Source organism: Phalacrocorax aristotelis, chromosome 3 (genome assembly GCF_949628215.1).
Source record: "Phalacrocorax aristotelis chromosome 3, bGulAri2.1, whole genome shotgun sequence".
In the NCBI taxonomy this organism is placed as follows: domain Eukaryota; kingdom Metazoa; phylum Chordata; class Aves; order Suliformes; family Phalacrocoracidae; genus Phalacrocorax; species Phalacrocorax aristotelis.
This window is the reverse complement of record NC_134278.1, coordinates 51,421,454-51,442,487: the sequence shown is the minus strand read 5'-3', so window position 1 is coordinate 51,442,487 and position 21,034 is coordinate 51,421,454. Positions and strand designations below refer to the sequence as shown.

At 40.6% G+C, this 21,034-nt stretch overlaps 1 protein-coding gene across 5 annotated transcripts in view; it reads left to right on the top strand.

The window, feature by feature from the left end:
- The window catches only part of WASF1 (WASP family member 1), a 102,721-nt gene extending 88,431 nt beyond the window's left edge, over positions 1-14,290 (top strand). For 4 of the 5 annotated variants that reach the window (XM_075087437.1, XM_075087436.1, XM_075087435.1 and 1 more), the window contains 6 exons: positions 5,540-5,693; positions 6,394-6,511; positions 7,281-7,453; positions 9,576-9,752; positions 11,061-11,698; positions 13,383-14,290. In XM_075087437.1, coding sequence (XP_074943538.1) covers positions 5,540-5,693; positions 6,394-6,511; positions 7,281-7,453; positions 9,576-9,752; positions 11,061-11,698; positions 13,383-13,540 — 1,418 coding nt within the window. In that variant the 3' untranslated portion in view covers positions 13,541-14,290. The remainder of the gene's footprint in view (positions 1-5,539; positions 5,694-6,393; positions 6,512-7,280; positions 7,454-9,575; positions 9,753-11,060; positions 11,699-13,382) is intronic. The other variant, XM_075087438.1, reaches the window with a different exon arrangement.
- The last annotated feature ends 6,744 nt before the right edge of the window (positions 14,291-21,034 follow it).

Here is a 21,034-nt window from a genome sequence, read left to right as displayed (position 1 = left end):
TAAAAGAATATTCATTTTAGCTTTTATGTTCTTTTTTGAAATGCTGATACGTGGTACAGCTCTGATGTACACTGTAATGAATATTAGGAAATAGTTATATATCACTCAGAAATAAATTATATCATAGCAGAAGGAGAATTCATAAATGAGTGTGCATATTTTGATATTAATTTAGTGGTTCTTTAATATAAGCTGCCTAATTCTATTTAAATCTCAAACTGGATGGCATTTCAATCTCAAAGGCAGAGTATCAGATTCTTAATTTCTACAGCACATCTGCTACAACTGTGACAAAACAACTTAAAAAACTTAATGACAGAAGTGGTATGGGTGAGTAGCCTGGCATACTCCAGGAAAAGAATCAGTGTTGTAAATTGTATTTCAGTAGCTTTCTGGCTTTGAATACATCTGGTATGAATGATGAACCAAATGAATACATTTGGTTTTTTCTAAACATACTAGAAATACTGCCCTGTCATAGAAAGGATAGTAGTTCACAAGTTTTGCTGGATTAATGCTAAGGAGAGATTTGAGGTTTTGCTCTAGGCAAAAAAGGTGGCATCAGGTGGAGAGAAACCTAAGAAGCTTGACAGCTAATTGTGGTCTGCATACTTCTGAAAATGGGCAACTTGTTCAACTTTCAAATCTGGATACTCAGCCCATTGGGAGACTTGGAAGAAAGGGTCGTAAATCCCATTTTAAGGGGCAGCTTACCATCTCTAGCCTCTGAAGAGGAATTTGGTGGCTTGGAGTATAAATGTACTCAAAGTTAAGAACAGGGAGCACATGAAAACTGGGTCATGACCTCCACATGTAATGTTAATGTGGAGAATAATGCTATTCTCAATTCATTCATAAGAATTTTTACCACCAAAGCCAAAAAAAAGAAAAAGACTGTTAAATTAAATTCTGTAGCAGATCATTCTGCTGCCACATCTCCACTTAAGTGAATGTTGGATTTGAGTGCATCTCCCTCTCAAAGATCTGGTTAGATAGGGTGAGCTCCAACTGCTATCTGCTTTTTCTTCCAATTTTCTTAGCCCTCAATTCAATTTGTGGATTATTTAGTAAGTAAATAAGTTTTAAATTAGTGTGTCGGAGGCTTAAGTTCAGTCGTAAAGCCATGATATTGCATCATTTGTACTTTGTATATGAAAGGAGGGATCTGGACAAAATGCCATTTGAGAAATAATGTGGCGGTTTTGTTGAGACTCGCCAGCAGGTTCACTGCTCAGTGCACCTGGGTGATTCACATCTTCCCTAATGGGCCGCTCAAGGCTCCCTGGTTCTACATGCTGCATTTAAAGCAGCTTCTGAGTCCTCTTAAAATGATTGCTCTAACATGTACGTCTTCTCTTGTTTACCTCTAGTAGTTAAGCTACGTACTTTCCCTATCCAAGAGTGCTTTAGCTGTTTGGGATTTTTTTTAATCAATATTTCAGAAAATTTTAATTTTGTGTGTTGGGGACAAGCCCAAAGGAGAGTAGTTTCTGTTTTGCAGAAGTAGTCTTTCTGCTTAGCAACTATTAAACCTGTGGTGACCAGTCAGAAATATTCTGATGGCAGAGATACCTAATATGTGTGCAATTCTAGGCATTGTTGAAGTGGGTAAAAATAAAAAAAATAAAATACATAAAGTAGAAATCAGACTTCAAGATTGCAGCATCTTTAGGAACTGAATCACACAAATCTTTATCTGAAGAGAATTTTCAACACCCCCCCCCCAAATAATTACCTTTAATTGGAATCTTATGACTAAGTTGTTCATTGGTTATTGTCATTCTTTCTTCCCTGCTCTTTTCAAATCGCTGGGTAAGATTTTGAACAGAGAGAGGGAATTGTGGGCAGCTGAGTCTGTTGATTTGTGTAATGTTTCCACTGGTCATTCAGTTCTGCAAGGAGTCATAGCTGTGGCACTCAAGAGTTCATGGTCTTAAAAGTTGTCAGGATGAAATTCTGCAGAAAGTGTTGAGAGAGCAAGCTTCTAAAAGAAATATGTATTATTATTTATTTACCACCTTTAGAAGAAAGGTATTTTTTGGCCTAGAACGACTTCATAAATTGTACATTGGAGTGATTTTTTTTCTTCTGGTAAGGAAAAAATATATTATTTAATACCTTTGAAACGTAAAAGTAGTTACTCTGTCGGTACACTGATGTGCTCCATACCTAACTTTTACTACAGATTGGGGATTGGAGTTTAATGAGACTTTTAACAAGAGGTAAAACGTTACTATAGATGTATATTACTGATGTGTTCTTCTACTTAGTTTGTAGTTCAGCCCAAAAAATCCCCAGTTATTGTATCTTATTGTAGTGCAATTTAAATACCTTTTTTTTCCCAGTTTGTTGTTGATTACAAATAAAAATGGACTGGCATCTCTTCTTCAAAACCAAATGGACAAAAGATTGGTAGTTTAGCTTTCTGACAGAGATAATTTTTAATTATGTGGAAAATATTGTCGTGTACAGAAGGTTAGACTGGCTGATATAATAGGTCTTTTCATACAACCCAAACAACAGACACAGTAAAAGTAAACTGCCATTTGATCAGATTGTTGAATGAATGTTTAACTTAAGTTGTGAACATCTCAACATTCAGGAAAATTAAGACCTCATTGTTTGTTCATTACAGTAAACAGAAGTGGTGTAGCAGATAGACTTTCAGGAAAATGTATCCATATGAAATTTAGGATCTCTGGCTATATGAAGGTTCTGGTGCTAGTTAGGAATTAGGCAACTGGAAGCTTAAATTTCTCAGTATCAAGTCAAATGCCTGCAGCGTTTCCAACCCCTTCAGTGTCTCGTCTCTTCTCACACCTGAATTCGTACGTCCAATTTGTTTGACCTGTCCTCTTGCTGTGCCAGTTTGTCAATCAGCCAAAGCTAAGTGGCCCGATGATGAGCCAGGTTTTCACACATTCTCCCCCCTGAGGTGGCAAGCCATGCAGGGCTTCTCTTTCTTAGCCAGCTGGCAAGGTAAACAAATGGCTTTGTAAGCCAAACCATGCACAGCCCAGGATTACGCTGTTCTTGCAACATGGGATTTTCCTGATCCCTGTCTGTAGGTGAGTTGTATCAGTGTCGTGATTCTCAGTATTTTGTGTGCCATGTCCTTTCATTTCCTTAGTAATGTTGTCCTAATATAGTCAGTTGTTTTGAATAACAGCATGCTTTTCAGCAAATGCTGGTCATTGGATATCAGCGCAGGAAATGCTGTTAGCTGTTTGAAATTCCACAGTGTACATTTTCTGTGAAGACCTTTACTATGTAGCTTAGTTTTAGAGAGGAAGTAATCTGTGCTTATTTTGGGGGACTGATTGATTATCCTCAGTTATCCCCTTGTTCCTGTTTACAGAGAGTGGAGATTTTAACAAGAAAATTGAGATTATGAATTAGACCGTCTGTATTTGCTCACTGAAGAGATTAAGGAATGCTAAGAAAGAGTTTATAGAACAATATACATCTCAATAGTATGGTATCACATGCTCTGTGAGCATTTTAATATTAAACCAAAGAACTGTCTATTTAATGGACTAAATTAATTTGCTTCATTGCCTTCAGAATGTACACAGGTTCAAAGAGAAGTATACTAACTTTTATTTTTGTTGGCATAGTCTCCAATAAGTGACAGACAGTTTAAAGACTAGCAGGATCACCAAGCATCTTTGAACAAGCACGTTCAGTGAGGTTTGTAAAACCAACAAGCCAGAGGAAGAACAGCTGAAATATAAAAGAATCTAAGATTAGGTTTTTAGATGAGGTAAACCCCAGTTATTCTAATTGTGAACTTTTGCCAGCAAATAACAACCTGTACTTCATGACAGGTACAAAATATATATAGTTATTTATGAGTGCAAGCATACCTGCAGAAATTGGATTCCTAGCTGACATTCATACATTATAATACTTTTCACACAGTCACACACTTAAAAAGCCTTCTGAGCAGCTGATTAATGGTATTAAAATGATCAAATACACTGTAATGAAATGGAACCTAAGGGTAAAAAGGAGGAAGCTCCTCCAGGACCACACAGCCTTGCCAACTGTAATAAACTTCAAAAGCCAAACTGATAATCAAATAAATCCCATCTTTAGCCTCACAAAAGATGCTGCCAATACGGTTAGGTAAGAAGATAGAACATTCCAGGAATTGTAAGCCCTCTGGAAAAAAACTTGCCTTTTACCCTTTTGTGATTATACAATAGAAATTCAGCTCTGTACATGTGAGTACACTTGTGTGTGTGTATGTGTGTGTGTGTTACAGGAACCAGAGTGAAATGCAGCTTTCAGCTTAAGCAGATGCACTCTTTTAAGCAGTTGTTGCCAAAGACCCTAGTGATAAGGGATGGGGGTGTCCTCTCATCTTGGGTAAAGGGGCGCTCCTATCAACCTGTTTTTATAAAACAGACATAATTATTTCTAGATAATTATTAAATTATTAAATATTTCAGCATGTGCTGAAAATACTCTTTGCTATTATGTCTTAAAACTCTTTGCAGTATTGTTTGTGATTAAAAAAAAAAAACCCAAACCAATGAAAAGAGCTGCTGTTTTATCTAGTGAAAGTCTTAACGCTAGCTGCAAAGTTAGTCTTGAGACACACCTGGACTTCACAGAGGTAGTGCCTGCTTATCAGGGAGGGAGAGAAATACGAGACTGAACAGGTACACTGTTTTCAGAATTAAAAGCGCAAGCTTCATCAGTTGCGGTTGCTTTTCCATTAATCTTTTCCTAAATTTTAATGATTGCAAAAAAGAAAAAGATATATGGGATGGTAACAGCAGTAAGTCAATGTATTTCAAATCACTGTTTAATGTATTGCGTTCACCTAGTGTTATTTTCCTTTGAATCTTACATGAAAGATACTTGATTATACCTAACTACTGTGCTTAAAAACTCAAGGTGTCTCACCTGACAGAGAATTCTCATCTTGATTAAACAGTCTGATTAAAAAACAACATTTTATTAGTTTCATGTGTTGGAACATGGTATCATCTCCCATGAAAACTCACTGATATCAGTAGCATAAGCTTAACTGATTTGCTGGTTTGGTATCTCAGAGGGCCTTCAGTGGAACTGCTGCCTACATGCAAGGAATGCAAAGTTTGGCTTGCTGGTAATACAAAGGTAAAATCTATACCTCAAGACTGAGAGATATCTTTTAGTACCAAAAGGATTGTGAAATCAAGTTGGTAAATGTTATTAGGTACTTCTGACCTACAGAATAGCTACAGTAAGCAGTTTGTTGAACTACTTTGGAGATATAGAGTTCTGATATCTACCCAGGTGAGCAAAAATTTCCTGTGAAGCTAAATAGAGGATAGTTTTCTAGAACATTACAAGCAGATTTGTCACATAATCTGACAATATCTTGCTGTGGCAGGAGGGTAGATGAATTTATATTTGCTGTAAAATACATAAGATACTAGTAGTAATGCTTGATATTTATATTCTAACCAGCATTAAGAAAATCCAGATTAATCCAAATATACTATCTTTGGTGTGTTTTTTTTTAAATGGCAATATCTCCTTTCAGTGTCACTGCAGGACATTACAATGAGGAAAGCTTTCCGGAGTTCCACAATTCAAGATCAACAGCTGTTTGACCGCAAAACTCTGCCTATTCCTTTGCAAGAAACTTATGACATTTGTGAACAGCCTCCTCCACTTAACATTCTCACCCCTTACAGGTTAGTAAAATTAAATTAATCAAAACCAATTTCTAGCTTCTTTTATGTAATAGAGATGCTACATCCAGGCACCTTGCTCATGTTGAGTAGCACTTGAATATTTAAGGAGCCACACTAGAAAACTGTGAGGCTGCTGGAGGAATCCAGGCAGCAGAAGACCTTATAAGCCCTAAAACTTTATTTCACTCTACTCAAATTTTAACCCAGTGTAATAACGATATGAAAAGCCATTTTTATCATCTGTATTTATTAAACGGTGTAATGCTCTTGGATGCGAAGTGAAGAAAATAAGCAGGTAAGTACGTACAAAGAAATGTCTTGCATGGAAATTAATGTTTTTTGTTGTCTCAAAGTCAATTTGAATCAGTAGTTGAAAACGAGCAGCCACACAAATTTGCTCATTATTTTAAGAGCAAGATTTGAGTCATTGGAATGGGAGTTTTCTGATTTATGATACTCTTTTTTTTATCTAAAGCTTGCGTAAAAGTTACTTTTCTAATATCAGGACCTTGACTACAAGGAAAGATAGTAAAGAATGATGGCACCAGAGATCAATGTTAATCTTTTTAATGTTCTTCAGTAAAATATTTCAGGGTCTGAGATACTAGGTATGCCTTAATATGCCTTTTCTTTGCCTTAATGTTTGGATTCATGTGTTGTCAAATAAATAGTATGCCCTGTTTGCATCATTGTATTTTAGGGATGATGGAAAAGAGGGGTTGAAGTTTTATACCAATCCTTCATACTTCTTTGATCTGTGGAAGGAAAAAATGCTGCAAGACACTGAGGACAAAAGAAAAGAAAAGAGGAAGCAGAAGGTATATATGTTAGCTTTATACAGCTTCTGGTTGTATTTTCCTGGAAAGGGTTTACTTGCAGGTATGGTACTACTTTACCTATGCAATTAATAACAATCCAAACTTTACAGAGCCATCTTCGTTCAACTAAAACTACTTGTATTCATTCAATTCCATCAACTTTAATAAATAAATATTAATAATTTTTATAAAAAGGCCTAGAGCTTTCACTTGTAAGTCTTCTAGCAATGACTGTAAAAGGAGAAAAAACAGGAGGAATACAACAGGAATAAAGAATTGCACTGGACCACTTTTTTTAATAATACAAAATTCTGAGAATCTTATAGGTGAAAAAGCTTGAATGACATTCTAATAAATATGTGTAAACTAGGAAGAAATTAGTAGGAATAGAGCACTTTGTTTATATTTTCTTAAAATTAAACAAACACTTTTGCAAAGGTAACGCTACTTTTTGTTTCACCATTTTTCTCTATATTTCATACATAGAGACAGTAAATATAAGTGTCACATCGATAATTTCATTTCAGACTTAGAATAAAAAGCTACTTACAGTTATTTTTCTCTGTATTATTCAGCTAATTATCCACTAGACTGAAGCTTCTGCCTCTTGTAAGTTTTTTTTGTTTATGTATCATGTTTAGACTGAAAGTAAATTTTTCATGCACTTGAACTGGGATTGTTTTCCGTTATTTTGTGGCTGATGTATAAATGCAACTAATTAAAAAACACTGTCTTAGTTGTCAGTTTTGTTTGCACAACTCTCCTACAGCAGAAAAATCTGGATCGCCCTCATGAACCAGAAAAAGTGCCCAGGGCACCTCATGACAGACGGAGAGAGTGGCAGAAGTTAGCCCAAGGTCCAGAGCTCGCAGAAGATGATGCTAACCTCTTACATAAGCACATTGAAGTTGCTAATGGTCCAGCTTCACATTTTGAATCAAGGTTTCTTTTCATTTTTTCTATCCTTTATTAAGTACAGATATTCTTACTACGTAGTGAACATGCTTGAGAAAAGGTAAATTATGAGATGCTACTGCTATTCTTGGACTGCACTGGAAATCACTGATTTAGCCCAGTCAAAACTCAGTTTAAAAATACTTAGTGTGTCCTTAAAGGAGTAGATATTATCTCGTTATTTTTAAGAGTCGCGTGTATCCTTGGAATTCATTGTATCCTTGCAGATAGGTTGTTGTCTGCAGCTTGAAGAAGGTGTAGTGTCACTGTCACAAGCTTGCACCCAGGTGTGTCGCTACATTCCAGTCTTGACCTACAAAATGCCTATTATTCCAGTCTCTTGATTTTTCTTAAGCAGACACTGCCAAGACTATATGGTGGGTGTGATGTGAACAAATGTCCGCTTGGAGCTCAGATGAGAATGCTGAGCTTCTCTTTACTCTTGAGCAAATCCAAGATTTGATTGACACTTCTGGTTATAGTCCATTACAAAATCCAACCTGTTGGGTTCTCATTTCACAGCATGGATTTGCTGGTGGCTAAGAGTAGCGTTTCATATGGGCAACACTTGCTGTGTTTACACTTCTTGTGTTTGTGCAAAACCACATCCATTTTACTGGCCAGGAAACATCTGATAGGAAAGAGGGCTGACATGTAATATTAGGAGTTTTGGGACTGTTTTCTGGGTGGTGCAATTTTTAATTTAAAAGTATTCATTGTCCTCCAAAAAATTCTTATATTTTTCTGCTATCCTTCGCTGGCCAAAAGCACCATAAGGGAGTATTTTGTTTAGCTTTGTAAGGCCTTCAAACAAGCTTAACAGTGACAATGGATAATTATGACAACTCCAGGAGATAGTGTTTGCTGTTTGAAAAATTGAAAAAATCAGCTTGTCGAAACCTTAGCTCAATTCAGAAAGTAAAAATTGTCTCAGTGCATTTCATTCAGTAGGGTACTACTCAAGTTATGGTGATTAGCATTTTTCTGGCAACAGCTTTATAGTGCTTATCTTTGTAAACTGCTGTGTCAAGTGGTTGGCAGAAACATCTGCTTTCCTGCTGTCCCTTCGGTTGTGCTGTACACCAGATTCCATATTAGACACATTTGTTGCAGGACTCCTTTTATATCCAGGACTCTGGACTAAACCTTGATTATCACAGTACCAGTTATGAATAATACTGTAGTGCTTCGGAGCACTACATGTGCAGAGTATGTTGTTCAGATACACAACAGCTTTTGAATAATAGAGTAAGAATTTCACCACTGAATAATTTAATAGGCGTAGCTACCACAGTGGTGGCAGTATGTGGAAATGCAGAGTATCGCTTTACTTGTTGGAAAGTGTTCTGCAAACACATATCCTCTGAATTTAATGGAGAAGTGTTCTTAAGATCTTCAGTTGAGTAGTTAATTAAAATTTCGTAAGTGATCAGGTCCTTGAGGTATGTCTAAAGTTGTCATTAACAAGTAAATTGAATCATTTTATTAACTGCTACTACTCAATAATAGATACTTACATTCTTCCTTATATCCATTGTATAGCTACAAAGAATTAGGTCTGAAGTGGTGGGTTCTCTGTATATTGGAATATAGGTCCTCTGACAGAAGTGCAGCTAAATTATTCAGTTGTAAATTCAACCATTCTAACATCCATGGATGTTTCCTTAATGTTATAAAACAATATGGTTGCATATATATAGGGATTGAGGAGCAGAAATGATCACTGAGCGTAATGTCGGTTTCATAATAAACTCTGGTATATGTGTATTTCTGATTGTATTGCTATGTTTACTTAACTCAGAATAATCTGACTAATAAACACTAAGATCACACATATACTTTAGAATTTGTCTGATATACCTGTCAAAACCGTTAAACCCTTGAGCTGCTAGAAGCAATGGCATGGAAAGTGGGATAAATTATTAAAAAGCCATGAAGTACAATATGCAACATTGGTGCAGGGAATCATAGACTCGTAGAATCGGTTAGGTGGGAAAAGACAGATACTTGAATTCGGAAATCAAACTGAAGTATAGAACAGTAGCTGAGGGCACTAATATTACTTTGGATTGTTGGTTACGTTGGATCATGTTTCACTATTTTCCTTCAGATCTCAAGCATATGTGGACCATATGGATGGATCATATTCGCTTTCTGCATTACCCTATAGCCAGATGTCTGAACTTCTGAACAGAGCCGAGGAGCGAGTGTTGGTCAGACCAAATGAACCACCACCGCCACCTCCAATGCATGGAGCAGATGTGAAACCTGTGCCTCCTTGCGTTAGGTACGAAGTGGACAAGCCACGTGCAGATTTATTGGGGAGTTTTAGTTTTACAGCACCCCACTAATAGTCATCAGCATAATTTCCATGCAGCCCAGGCAGTACACGCATCCTAGGGGCTATGCCTGCAGCTGCAGGGCCACACAGGAGTTGGAGAGAAAGGTCGGTATCTAAACCCCATAGGATGCCATGTGGAGACAGGCCTCACCTTGCCATTAATATTGCAACTAAGTCGCTTTCTGAGTTAAATGGTAAAACAAATAACTGTATGGAAAAATGTTTCTATGAAAGATGTTGGAATCTCAGGATTTAGCTCTGGAATTTTGGAAATTTGAAAATCTGAAATTTGTACAACTGAGCTGTGTTTCAGCCTACATGAATATATCACAGTAAGGTAGCTGTCAAAACTATATATTCGTCACATTTGCTAAATTGCAACTGCTTTTTTTTATTTTTAATTCCCCCAAGTCTTTTTATTTTGTTTCTCTGTGCATTTCCAGAACTGGATACGTACTTGGAGTTTCTAGACTGAGGCTCTGGTTGTCACTCCCCTGTTGTTTTATACCCAAAATCTTACTTTATGGTCAGGTACATACAACTTGGAATACAGGACAGTTACATCAGCAAGATGTTAGTCTGTTGAAAAGAATGTCTTTTTACTGTTCAGGAGATCATACACAGAAATGCATAACTCTCTAATTTTCTACAACAGCTGAAAGAAATCCTCTAGTGGTCTTTCAGGAAAATAATTTTACTGTTCCCTTTTGTTTTCTTCAATTCACCTATCCATTGTACTGCAATGAGTACCTAGCGTATAAGTATACCTCCCTATACACAGAATTGATGACTTTGGCCTCACTCACCTTGTCATCAAGCCTTAAATATGTATTTCAAATGTAACTCATCCTCATTGCTTGTACTGCTTTGGTTTGTTTTGTTTTTAAAGTTCTGTGAATCAAAGCAGTTAATCAACCACTAGTTCCCTTACTTCAGAAAAGTAATTTGGATTTATTTAGGGGAGGGCAGAATTATACTGGTATAGGAAACCTTTGATAAAGATGCAGGTTTGTATAAGAGCATAAACTTAGTTAATAGCTGAATTTGAGTGAAGGTCTGTGGGAAGGCTGATGCGCACTCCATACTGAGAATTAGATTTTCTTCTATATGAGGTATGAATACCTTGAAATCATCATAGTACATGATGCTCTTTAATGCCCAGCGTTCAATATTCTTAAGTTGCAGAAATTAACCTATTACTATTTTTTCCACTCTTCAGCTCTAATAACTTTGTCCTGTTATTGGATGTTTCAGTTCTGCTACTGGCTTGGTAGAAAACCGTCCTCAGTCACCAGCAACAGGCAGAACACCAGTGTTTGTGAGCCCCACTCCTCCTCCTCCACCACCACCTCCTCTTCCGTCTGCTTTGTCAACTTCATCTTTAAGAGCTGCAATGACTTCCACCCCTCCACCCCCAGTCCCACCCCCACCACCCCCCCCCACAGCTGCTCTGCAGGCCCCAGCCGTCCCACCTCCACCAGCTCCTCTCCAGATAGCTCCTGGAGTCCTACATCCAGCTCCACCTCCTATTGCTCCTCCCCTAGCACAACCCTCTCCTCCTGTCACTAGAGCCGCCCAAGTGTGTGAAGCTGTACCCGTTCACCCAGTTCCTCCTCAAGCTGAAGTACAGGGACTTCCTCCACCACCCCCACCGCCTCCCTTGCCTCCTCCTGGCATTCGACCCTCCTCTCCTGTCACAGTTGCAGCCCTTTCTCACCCTCCTCCTGTTCTGCACCCTCCTCCCACAACCATCGTCCCTGGCCCTCACGCCCCCCTAATGCCTCCATCTCCACCATCCCAAGTGATTCCTGCTCCAGAACCCAAACGCCATCCTTCAACTCTTCCTGTAATCAGTGATGCTAGAAGCGTTCTGCTGGAAGCAATACGGAAAGGTAATGTTTGGCTCTTAAGGGGCAAAAAGAATGGTCTCAGAAACTTGCTAAGTACACATTAGCTTTGAGAGATGGAATATTTCACATGTGTAAGAAGTCATTTTAGGGGAATGCATCTTAAATCTGTTTCTGCTTTCTGTTCTCTACAGCGTATGTGTTGCCAAGTCAATTTTTTTTATTTTTATAATTGCACTTATCAGATGTTTAGTTTGGATGGCAAAACTGGTTCTCTGTGGAAGTTAGATTTGAAAAAAGAAAAGTACATGTGTTTCTAGATGATCCGTGGAGATTATCTCTTCGTTTCTGTTTACCTGATAATGTGGCTATTTCTGATAACCTACAGATTGTGTAGAAGACAGAAAGATTATCTTTAACAGACTGTTAGGTAAAAGCAGAACAGATTAATTGGAATTTTGATCATGTATCAGTGTATTGCCATGACATATAAATGAAGTTCAGAAATTGTTGCTTAAGACTTCAAGCTGTTCAGTATCTGATCTTGGCACGTCTCAGCACAGTAGGGAAGCAGTCTTCGTGTTGCAAGGTGCCCCGCTGGCAGAGTGCAAGTGAACGGCGGAGGTGCAGGGCAATGTTTTCCTGTTGATCTGGCGAGGAGCTGTATGTACAATCTGTACCTGTCAGCTGACGTGCCTACAGCCAGAAAAATCCCCGCTGCACTGAATGCGCTGCTGTTTGATGTGTGGTATCTCTGAATAGTTTATCTTTCTCAAATGTTTCGAGTACTACATTATTCTGTTTTTCTCCTGCACCTACAACACAGTACCAGAATCTGTATGGTACTGTAATATGAGTAGGTAGGCTATAATACTAATTAAAAATAATTTTAAAGCATCTATATGCACATGAATTGTTAACATCATTGACTCCAAAAAAGTATCAACAGCAGTTGAGTGCAACAGTGGTGCATGACTGTTAGTAGAGAATGCCAGCAAAAACTTAATGAAGGAGAGCCTGCTGGCATAATTCGGGTGATTGCTTTTGACCAAGTCTTGCACAAGGAACAAAAGCTGAAGTTCCCACAGGTTAAATTCAACTAAGGGCCTGTGCTTGGGTTGCCTGTCAATTGACAACAGAAGGTATTAAATACAAGGTGTAGGTTGTATTTAGACTGTGTCAGTCTGTGGTGTCATGAGTATAAAACCAAAATACATAATCTCTGTCATGTTTGTAACTTAAGTTACTGGATTTAACTTTCTCATACTACCGGTATGTGCTATTTCTCCTTTGTATATGATCTTTAAGCAGTACTTTATCCCAAAACAGATCATTACATCGTGAAAACTGGGTTACAAGAAATTCTGTCTCTTTAGGATACTCAAACAACTATAACTTTTAACTGAGACCGTGAAAAGGGAGTATAAAAATTGTTTGGAAATGCAAATAGTAAAACGGTTTAATCACTTACAGTGGTACTAAAAATGTGGGTGTGTTTTTAGTGGGAAGTCAGAAGCAGGATATCATAGTAGGAGGAGTGATGATCTGGTCTGCCGTTGCAATTCTGACATTCCTCTCTTTAAAAACTTGACAGAGAACTTCTGTCTGAGGAGTGACGGTGTCCTCAGCCTTCGTTTTTGCTTGCAAAGCGTTTTGTGAATCATGAGCTAAATACTTCATATAATGGTAAAGGAGGAGAGTAACACGTTTGTGATTTGATGTTCTCCAGGCATTCAGCTACGCAAAGTTGAAGAACAACGTGAACAAGAAGCTAAGCATGAGCGCATTGAGAACGATGTTGCTACTATACTTTCTCGTCGCATTGCTGTGGAGTACAGTGATTCAGAAGATGATTCAGAATTTGATGAAGTGGATTGGTTAGAGTAAAATTGTTACATTGCTGTACACGGCAAAATCGAATGCTAATGTCCATTGTGGTGCTTGTTCTTTGAAAGTTTGATGGTCATTTCTAGTGTTTTTTGTATTCTTTTCTTTACATAATTAATCCATGTTTTTCTACTTTTCAGTTTACAAAAAGCTCCTAGTGCATCTTTGAAACTAAATGTTTTACAGTGGCTTTTCTTACACATCTTTTTTGAAAGAACATACTTTGTTCCAATAGACCACTAAGTATTAAGCATGGGCAGCTGTTGGTAGAGTAGCAGTTTCAATTTTTTGGCATATCTTAACTGTGCACTTTGTGAATTTTAAGTTAATGAAGGCAACTGAGATCGACATTCCAAGGGCAGCTGTATGTACTAATGAGCCTTATTCCACTTCTGAGGGTGTTTTAAAGCATTATGCTAGCTATCAAGATATCACTGCCTCGATTACATCTGTACACTAAAAGTACATACAGTTAGCAGCACTGAACACACTGAAAGGAAAATTGATCTTTGGGGGGTTTTATTATTGTTTTATTGTTGTTTTTAAATAATTATGGCCTTATTTGAATGTTTAGAGATTCCCCTTCCCTTCTTCCCTCCCAGGTACATATTGTGTGGTACTATTTTTGCCTGCATAATAAAAGTTTAAATTTTTTTTCCTTGTGAAATCTTTTTGACTTAAACATGCTGTGTAACTTATGTAACTGTTAAAATAACAGTTTGGTTTAATAAATGGTTCATTTTAAACGGTCCTGGCTGTTGCTTTTTCGGTGAAGCCTGCTTTTCGCTGGTATGCCTAAGGGGTCCTTGGATTGCAAAGATTTAATCTGTGGTCTACAAAGTTACAATAAATATTCTGCACTTGGTCTAAGGACCTATGTGAAACAAGAAAGAAATATCTAGACGTCACCAAATGATGCCTAAATGCATATCTACAAAAAAAGAAGCTGAAATATTACTAGAATCCATTAGTTTTAAAAACTTATTTTAAAAATTGGGAGCTTGGGGCTTATGTGATTTAGGGTTGTTTTTTTAAAAAAAAAACTTTGCCATCAGCGTATCTTGAGAAGAGATGAGGAGATGCAGCAGTCAAAATCATGGTGAATGAAGGATGACAAAGAACCTGGGTGATACTGCAAAGTCATTTTTAAAGTGCTCTCTAGCAGCGTACTGCATGTTGCGCAGGGCTTTTGTGTTTCCCTTCTCTGGAATAAATCCTTCAGGTCTAACCACACAGTCAACAGCCTATTGAGAAGGGAAGAGTGAGAGAGCGCAAGAGCACTCTGCCTTGTGAACTTGCTCCTGCAAGATGGAATTGTGTAACAGAGGAAAACAAGCGTGGAAAGTCAGAACAAGATTTCTGAAGGTGGAACATGAAATGTTCCTCAGTCTGTGGAACAATTTAGAGAGGCGTGTGGTTATTAACCTACTCCTAGGACTGGGCAAAACACCAGAGGTACAGACTGGAGTAGGAATACTGTACAGCAACCCTTCCAGCTTTACTGTCACCATCTCAGCCTCCACTATAATTTTGTACCTGGCCTACTATATTCAAGACTTTTTCCACTGCAACAGCAACGCCTTTGTTGTGTTTGTGGGAGAAAAATCATTGTTGCAGTTTGTGAATCTGCATCTTTATAACCATGGATGCAGTTGTTCTCTCTATGCTATTCTCTTTGAGAGTTGTCTTCACAGTAACGCCATCTGGTTTATTCTGCTGTTCTCAGTTAGCTTTCAGCCTGCGTGTCCTTCCTAAGAGCTCCTTGTAAGTGTTAAAGAAAAGATGTTGGAAGCATCGCCGCATGAGTAGTTGGTAGTATTTAATCTAGGTGTTTCCTTGGATCTCGGTAATCCTAAATTGCCAAATCTGGCCCAATAACTACACGTGAGAGACCTCATCTACACAGCTGAAAAGGATCAATCTCTTCACGCAAAAGTGCAGTATAAATACCTCCAGCCAGCCTTCAAGCAGGGAGCCAGATCTACACCTGAGGCAGCTGAAAGAAGAGCTTATGCCTAAATCCATGTGAAGGAGGGTCTGCCATTCACAAAATTGCTTTTCAACTGATGTTTATACCCGTTCCTTGCTGAAGACTCTAAACTCCGGATTGTCCAGGTGGATATTACAGACAGCAGCCTACATTGTCACTTAAGCGGAGCAGCAGCGTGTCTGTGCCCAGGCTGTAACTGTTCAAAGCAGAGGATCTCCTCATCGCAGCGTCGTGCCTGCGCTGTAGGTGTGCTCTGAGTGCGTCCAGGCGCTGTGAGCTGGGTATGACTTGCCTAAAACAAGGAGGCAAGTTAGCAAAAGAAAAGAAAAGAAAAAAAGAAAGAAAAAAGGCCCTTGCATGACTGCAGCTATCACATATTGGACTTGAAAGTATAAAAAAAATCCTTATTGACAAATAGTTGTTATTGACCTGCTTCGCTGTTCTGGTAATTAATAATATCCCTTCCAAACTGTTACCAGGGCAGACAGAGTACTTATTTAATATGACACAGTCACACAAAGTAATGAACCTTTTCTGAGAAAAGTCAAGAGTTAAATTCAGTTAACATTTCAAAGGCAGGATTCTTGGCCTTCTGCCATCGCTACAGCTTTCTGCCATAGCAACTAGTCTCCAGATAGCAATAGCGTGATTCACTAGTACCAAGAGGTGATTGTTGAATTTGAATATTTGCATTTATAGATCTACTCCAAGTGAGGCGTTTGCAGTCTTCGTGATTTATGTCCTTACTCCTGTGGTCTCCAACTGCCCTTCTCATTTGGTGGAATGCTGTGCAGAGGGCTGCTGGGCTCCTCGTGCTGGTGATTAGATGCGTAATAGATTATTGATTGCTTTGTCTTGTACTAAATCAAGTCTCCTCTATTGAACTGTTTATGGATTCTGTTGTTTACTTCTGTACATTTACAGCAGCTGGTTAAAATCAAAGGCTCAAAGTCTGCCACAAAAATAACGTGTCAGTAATGTTCAATGTAAGTGAAGAGAAACCTTTGTTCAACTTCATGCCTTTCTTGAAGTGTAATCTGGGACAGTTAAAATGATCTACCTCTCCTACTGCAAAGCGGGGGAAAAAAGAACAAAAAGCGTAGAAAGAAGAAACAAAAGGTACGCGGTAACAGAACTGGAGCAGAAGGCTAGGTGCAAAACTGGTCACTTGAGGTTTTTATCAGAAGAAAAACTAGTAATGATATTGCAGCTATCATGGAGAGAGAAAAAAAAATTCGCTAAATGGCAGAGAACAAGTACTAAAGAAACAAAACTGACAGAGAGACATAATTCTGGTTCTTTTTTTAGTGTTGCGTTGTGAACAGCAACCACTGAATATTAGATATCATTAAGGGATTATGTAATCTGCTATTAAATTGGGATTAAATGAGCAGGAGTCATTTTAAAAAGACAGTCGATAGCATCATCCTTCCCTGTGTGTGGCACGGGTGCGCTCCTCAGCATTCAGGTGGACACTGACATACCATCGTCACCCGTCTGATGAACGCACAGACTAACGCAGAGTTGGCTTCAAAAGGTGCTGTGGGACCTAAGCGTGCAAACAGCTGCCGACTGCCCCAGTTTCATTACGATGGGCGTTCCCTATGGTGCTGGGACCATCTCAGTTTGGAAGCAGCTGCCGCCCCTGAAGTGCATCCCCATTCGTTTTACCTGGTGGCCATGAGCCCTCGGCCTGCTCTGAGGATGCAGATAGAAATGGGGGGTCCGTAGTGGGCTGCCACACTTCAGTCTCCCCAGCCCATGATCACCACGGGGAGCGGGGAGTCAACACCAGCTCCGGAGCATGGTGCAGAAACCCCAGCAGCCACGTACAGCTCTCTGCAAAGTTGCTAGCTCGAAGCAGCGTACCCATAGCAGTACAGTACCACGTCAGCAGTCTGAGCCCTGAAACCCAGCATTTGCAAACTAGAGCAGTTCCAAGAGGAGATGCCGAGGCAAAGCCTCGCCACAGCCTCTGCAGCCGAAGTCTGCATCAGCAAAAGCTCTGACGGAAATTCGACTCGAGCTCCATCAAGTGTCTGCTTTGTCTCCTCAGCTACAGGCTAGAAAGAATTTTACTCTCATTCTCTTTTTGCCTGTGGCAACATTAAACACTAGGAGAGGACTCACAACTGGAGGCCAGGGGCAGCAATAGCGGTCTACTTTTTGGGGGCCACTCAGCTGCTTTTTCCCCCTCCTTTCCACTCCCAACTGCTTTTCCCACTTGACTGAATCTCAGGGGTGGTAGCCTGCCCATAGGAGACTTCACACACCCTTTGTGGCTGCAGCTGGGACGGACCTTATTGAATCTCAGCTGCTTCTCAGGTACATCAACAGCCCTTGGTAGATGTTAGTGCCCTCCCCCCCCACATCTGCCCTTTAAGCTGCTTGGGATAGCGCTCCCTCACCCAATCCAACCATAATGAGCTGGAGTAGGTTTAAGTACTTGAAAAGCAGGTTCCTGGCAGCCCAGCTCACTTTGACAGCACACATCCAGGGAGCGCTCCCTTGAGCGACTTGGCTGTCAGCTCTGAGGGCTTAATGAAGGTCTGGCAGCACACCACCAGGCAGCTGCGGAGGAGCAGGCAGGGGACGGGAACCCCATCCCAGCTGCTGCTAGAAGAGGACCCATGGACAAGTCCTGGGAAACGGGTGCTGGGGTACAGAGCAGACCCTGCGAGGCTGGAGCTGCGTACTCCATCCTGTTCCCATTGGAGCAACAGAAAAAAACATAAAAAGTCTGTGTTTTTCCTTTGATCTCTGCCGCGCTGCGAGCAGATGTATTTCTGCCCCCTTTCCCCGCTAACCCTTTGCCTGGAGAATGGGTTCTTCTGCCTTAGTCATCGCTTGCATTCCCCGACTGCCAGCAGCACCTGAAGCAGCAGCCTCTAAAGAAAATCACATCTGTCCCATTTCTTCAAAATCCTTATTTTTAGAGTATTTGCAAGCTCTGGGCAGTTGCTCCAACTACCTTCCTTTTAGCATTTGGAAACATCTGAGTACGATCAAAGCAGATATCAAGCATCTCTCACCAAACAGGGCTGAATATTCCCCTCCTTATGTTTCTTTCTCTGATGGTTCAATAGCTTTGCTTTCAGACAGAAGATAGCTGAGCCCACACCCCTACAGACGGGTTGTTTCCATTTTCCATCCCCTGCTTTTTAATGCCTTTAATGACAGCATTTGTTATTGCAAAATCTGTGTCATTTTTAACACAGTTTCATGGCAGTATCACTCCAAGAAAAGCTTCAGAAGTTATCTCCCTTCAGTACGATTTTATACTGCATTTTAGCCGCTTCCACTCCTCCATGAGGCATTTTCTTCACCATAATTTTTAAATCTCAGAACAGGAGTCCTTGGGGCCTGCCCAGTCACTCCTGTGGAGCAAGCGCCCACACTTGGTGTCGTACTATCACAGCTTGATTTTGCACTTCACTACTAGCCAGAAATAACTCTAGCAACTGCCCAAGACTTCTAACCTTATGAGAAAGCTTTGCACAGCCCGGGTGTTGGCATGCCGGTGTAGCTTTAGCACTGCCCCTTCATGCCAAGCAAATGGCATAGGCTGCATTTTTCCCGGCTGCGTTTTGGCAAAGCCAAAACCAGTTTGTAAGTGTCGCCAGCAGGACACGTGGCCAACGCATGCAGGGATGTGGGGGGGGGTCGGGCCATCAAACAGCCCAGTCCAGGGCTGCCCTCCCTCACTGTACCCCAGAGAGGGATGTGTCTTCTGGGTTTTAAAAGTGCAAAGAAGTTACTGATGCTCCCAAATGGGACAGGTGTTGCTCATGAGCCTGCATCGTTTGCTGGCCAGTGGGATTCCTGGCAGTCATTCAGCGGTGATTAATTAGAAGAAAACTCTAAGATAGCTCCTTTGCTTCTGTATACTTTGTTCTCTGCATGGCTGCTGTGCCCCAGCACCTGCCGGGGGGTTTCTGTGCCAATGGTTCATCTTCAGATGAATCAGAGATAGAAAGCAGGAACTCAGCCCTTGTTCCCTCTGCAGGGAGAGAGCGCAGCCCTGGAAGAAACTGAATATACCTGGGCTTCCCAGGCAGCTCCTGCAGGTCATGCTCTGTAGATCTCTCTGATGGTAATCGCCAAAGTCCCACAGAAAAGTTACAACCCTAAATCCAGGGTTTTTTTAGGCCAGGCTTGGATCCCTCTTCGGTTTTTGAAACCCTCCACTGATTTGCCATCTCTCTGGGGCTTGTAAAATCCTGGGTGTGAGGGTCTCCAGAGGACCCTGCAAGTGTGTGGTACAGCCAGCCCGGCTCCCACAGCCACAGCAATGCTGACTCCATGCTCCCTGCAACCAGGCGGCGTTTTTGGGAGCATCGGGGCCAGGGCCCTGCCCCAGTGGTGGCCACAGTGCCCTCTGCCACAAGGCCTGAGCAGGTCCCACAGGGGCAAACCGAAGGGGTTTGTGTGGCTGCAGCCGCATGTGGCTGTCACCCCCCCTTCAAGCTAACCAAAAATCCTGCCAGAGCACCCTGCTGTCATCCACGCGAACTCCCAGTGTTGGCACAGTCAGTGACACGTATAAAGAGGTGTTTAAGAGAAGTCTGTTTGCAAAAGAGCCTCCCAACACACATGGGAGCGATTACTTTTGCTTTCCCCCCCCCCCCCCGATTTTAATAGTCCTTATACTCCTGATAAATTTCATTAGCTGGATTTATGTGGTCACTAAACTGCTTGATACAGTATTATATTCACAGCAGGAAACTATTTGCCATTCTGGTGAAAATGAGCATTTCCTAGTTTTGTCAGCACAGAAAATTACATTATCAGGGAAATAATAACCAGCTGAACTGAAGGAGGGTTTGATTCATGGCAATTACTGATTATATGCAGATTACTTTATGGATTTAATTCTTTGGTCTCCCACTGTTTGCTTGCTAAACCTGTTAAAAAAAAAAAAAGGGAGTGAGCATGCGAGCATCTTGTTTGTAAGGTAAATTACAGAACCTAATTTGTTGATTACATGAAAGGAAGCAGAGCTCTGCACAAATGGGACGGTGGCAGGCAGGAGCTGGCAGCGAGACACGCTTGCATCCATTGCTGGCTGCGGCCACTTCTGTGCTGCTCTTCAGCACCCAGTTCATTCACATCCCCACAACTGCAGCCCTCACCTGCGCTTGTGGCTGCTTTTTCTGGGGCCATGGTGGGGACTGACCCCAACAAAACACCCGTAAGCACAAGTGAGGACATGTGAAGGTGAGTCTTTGCTTCTCCAGCCCGCAGCCCGCCCAGTCTGTCCCTTTTCTGCTTCCACCCCCATTCATCAGGTGGAGGTGAGGGAATATAACAATTCATCTGTGCTCAAAATGTCCCTAAAAACACTTCTTCCAATTAGGTGCAACAAAAAGGCTTTTGCAAACCTCACTTTTAACTAGCACCATGCTATAAAACATCAGAAGCTGATTAGCAAACTACGGGCTGTCTTTGACAGAAAGCTATCCAAAAATAGAGCGGTACATCGCTGCCGTTTCTCAGCCACTCAA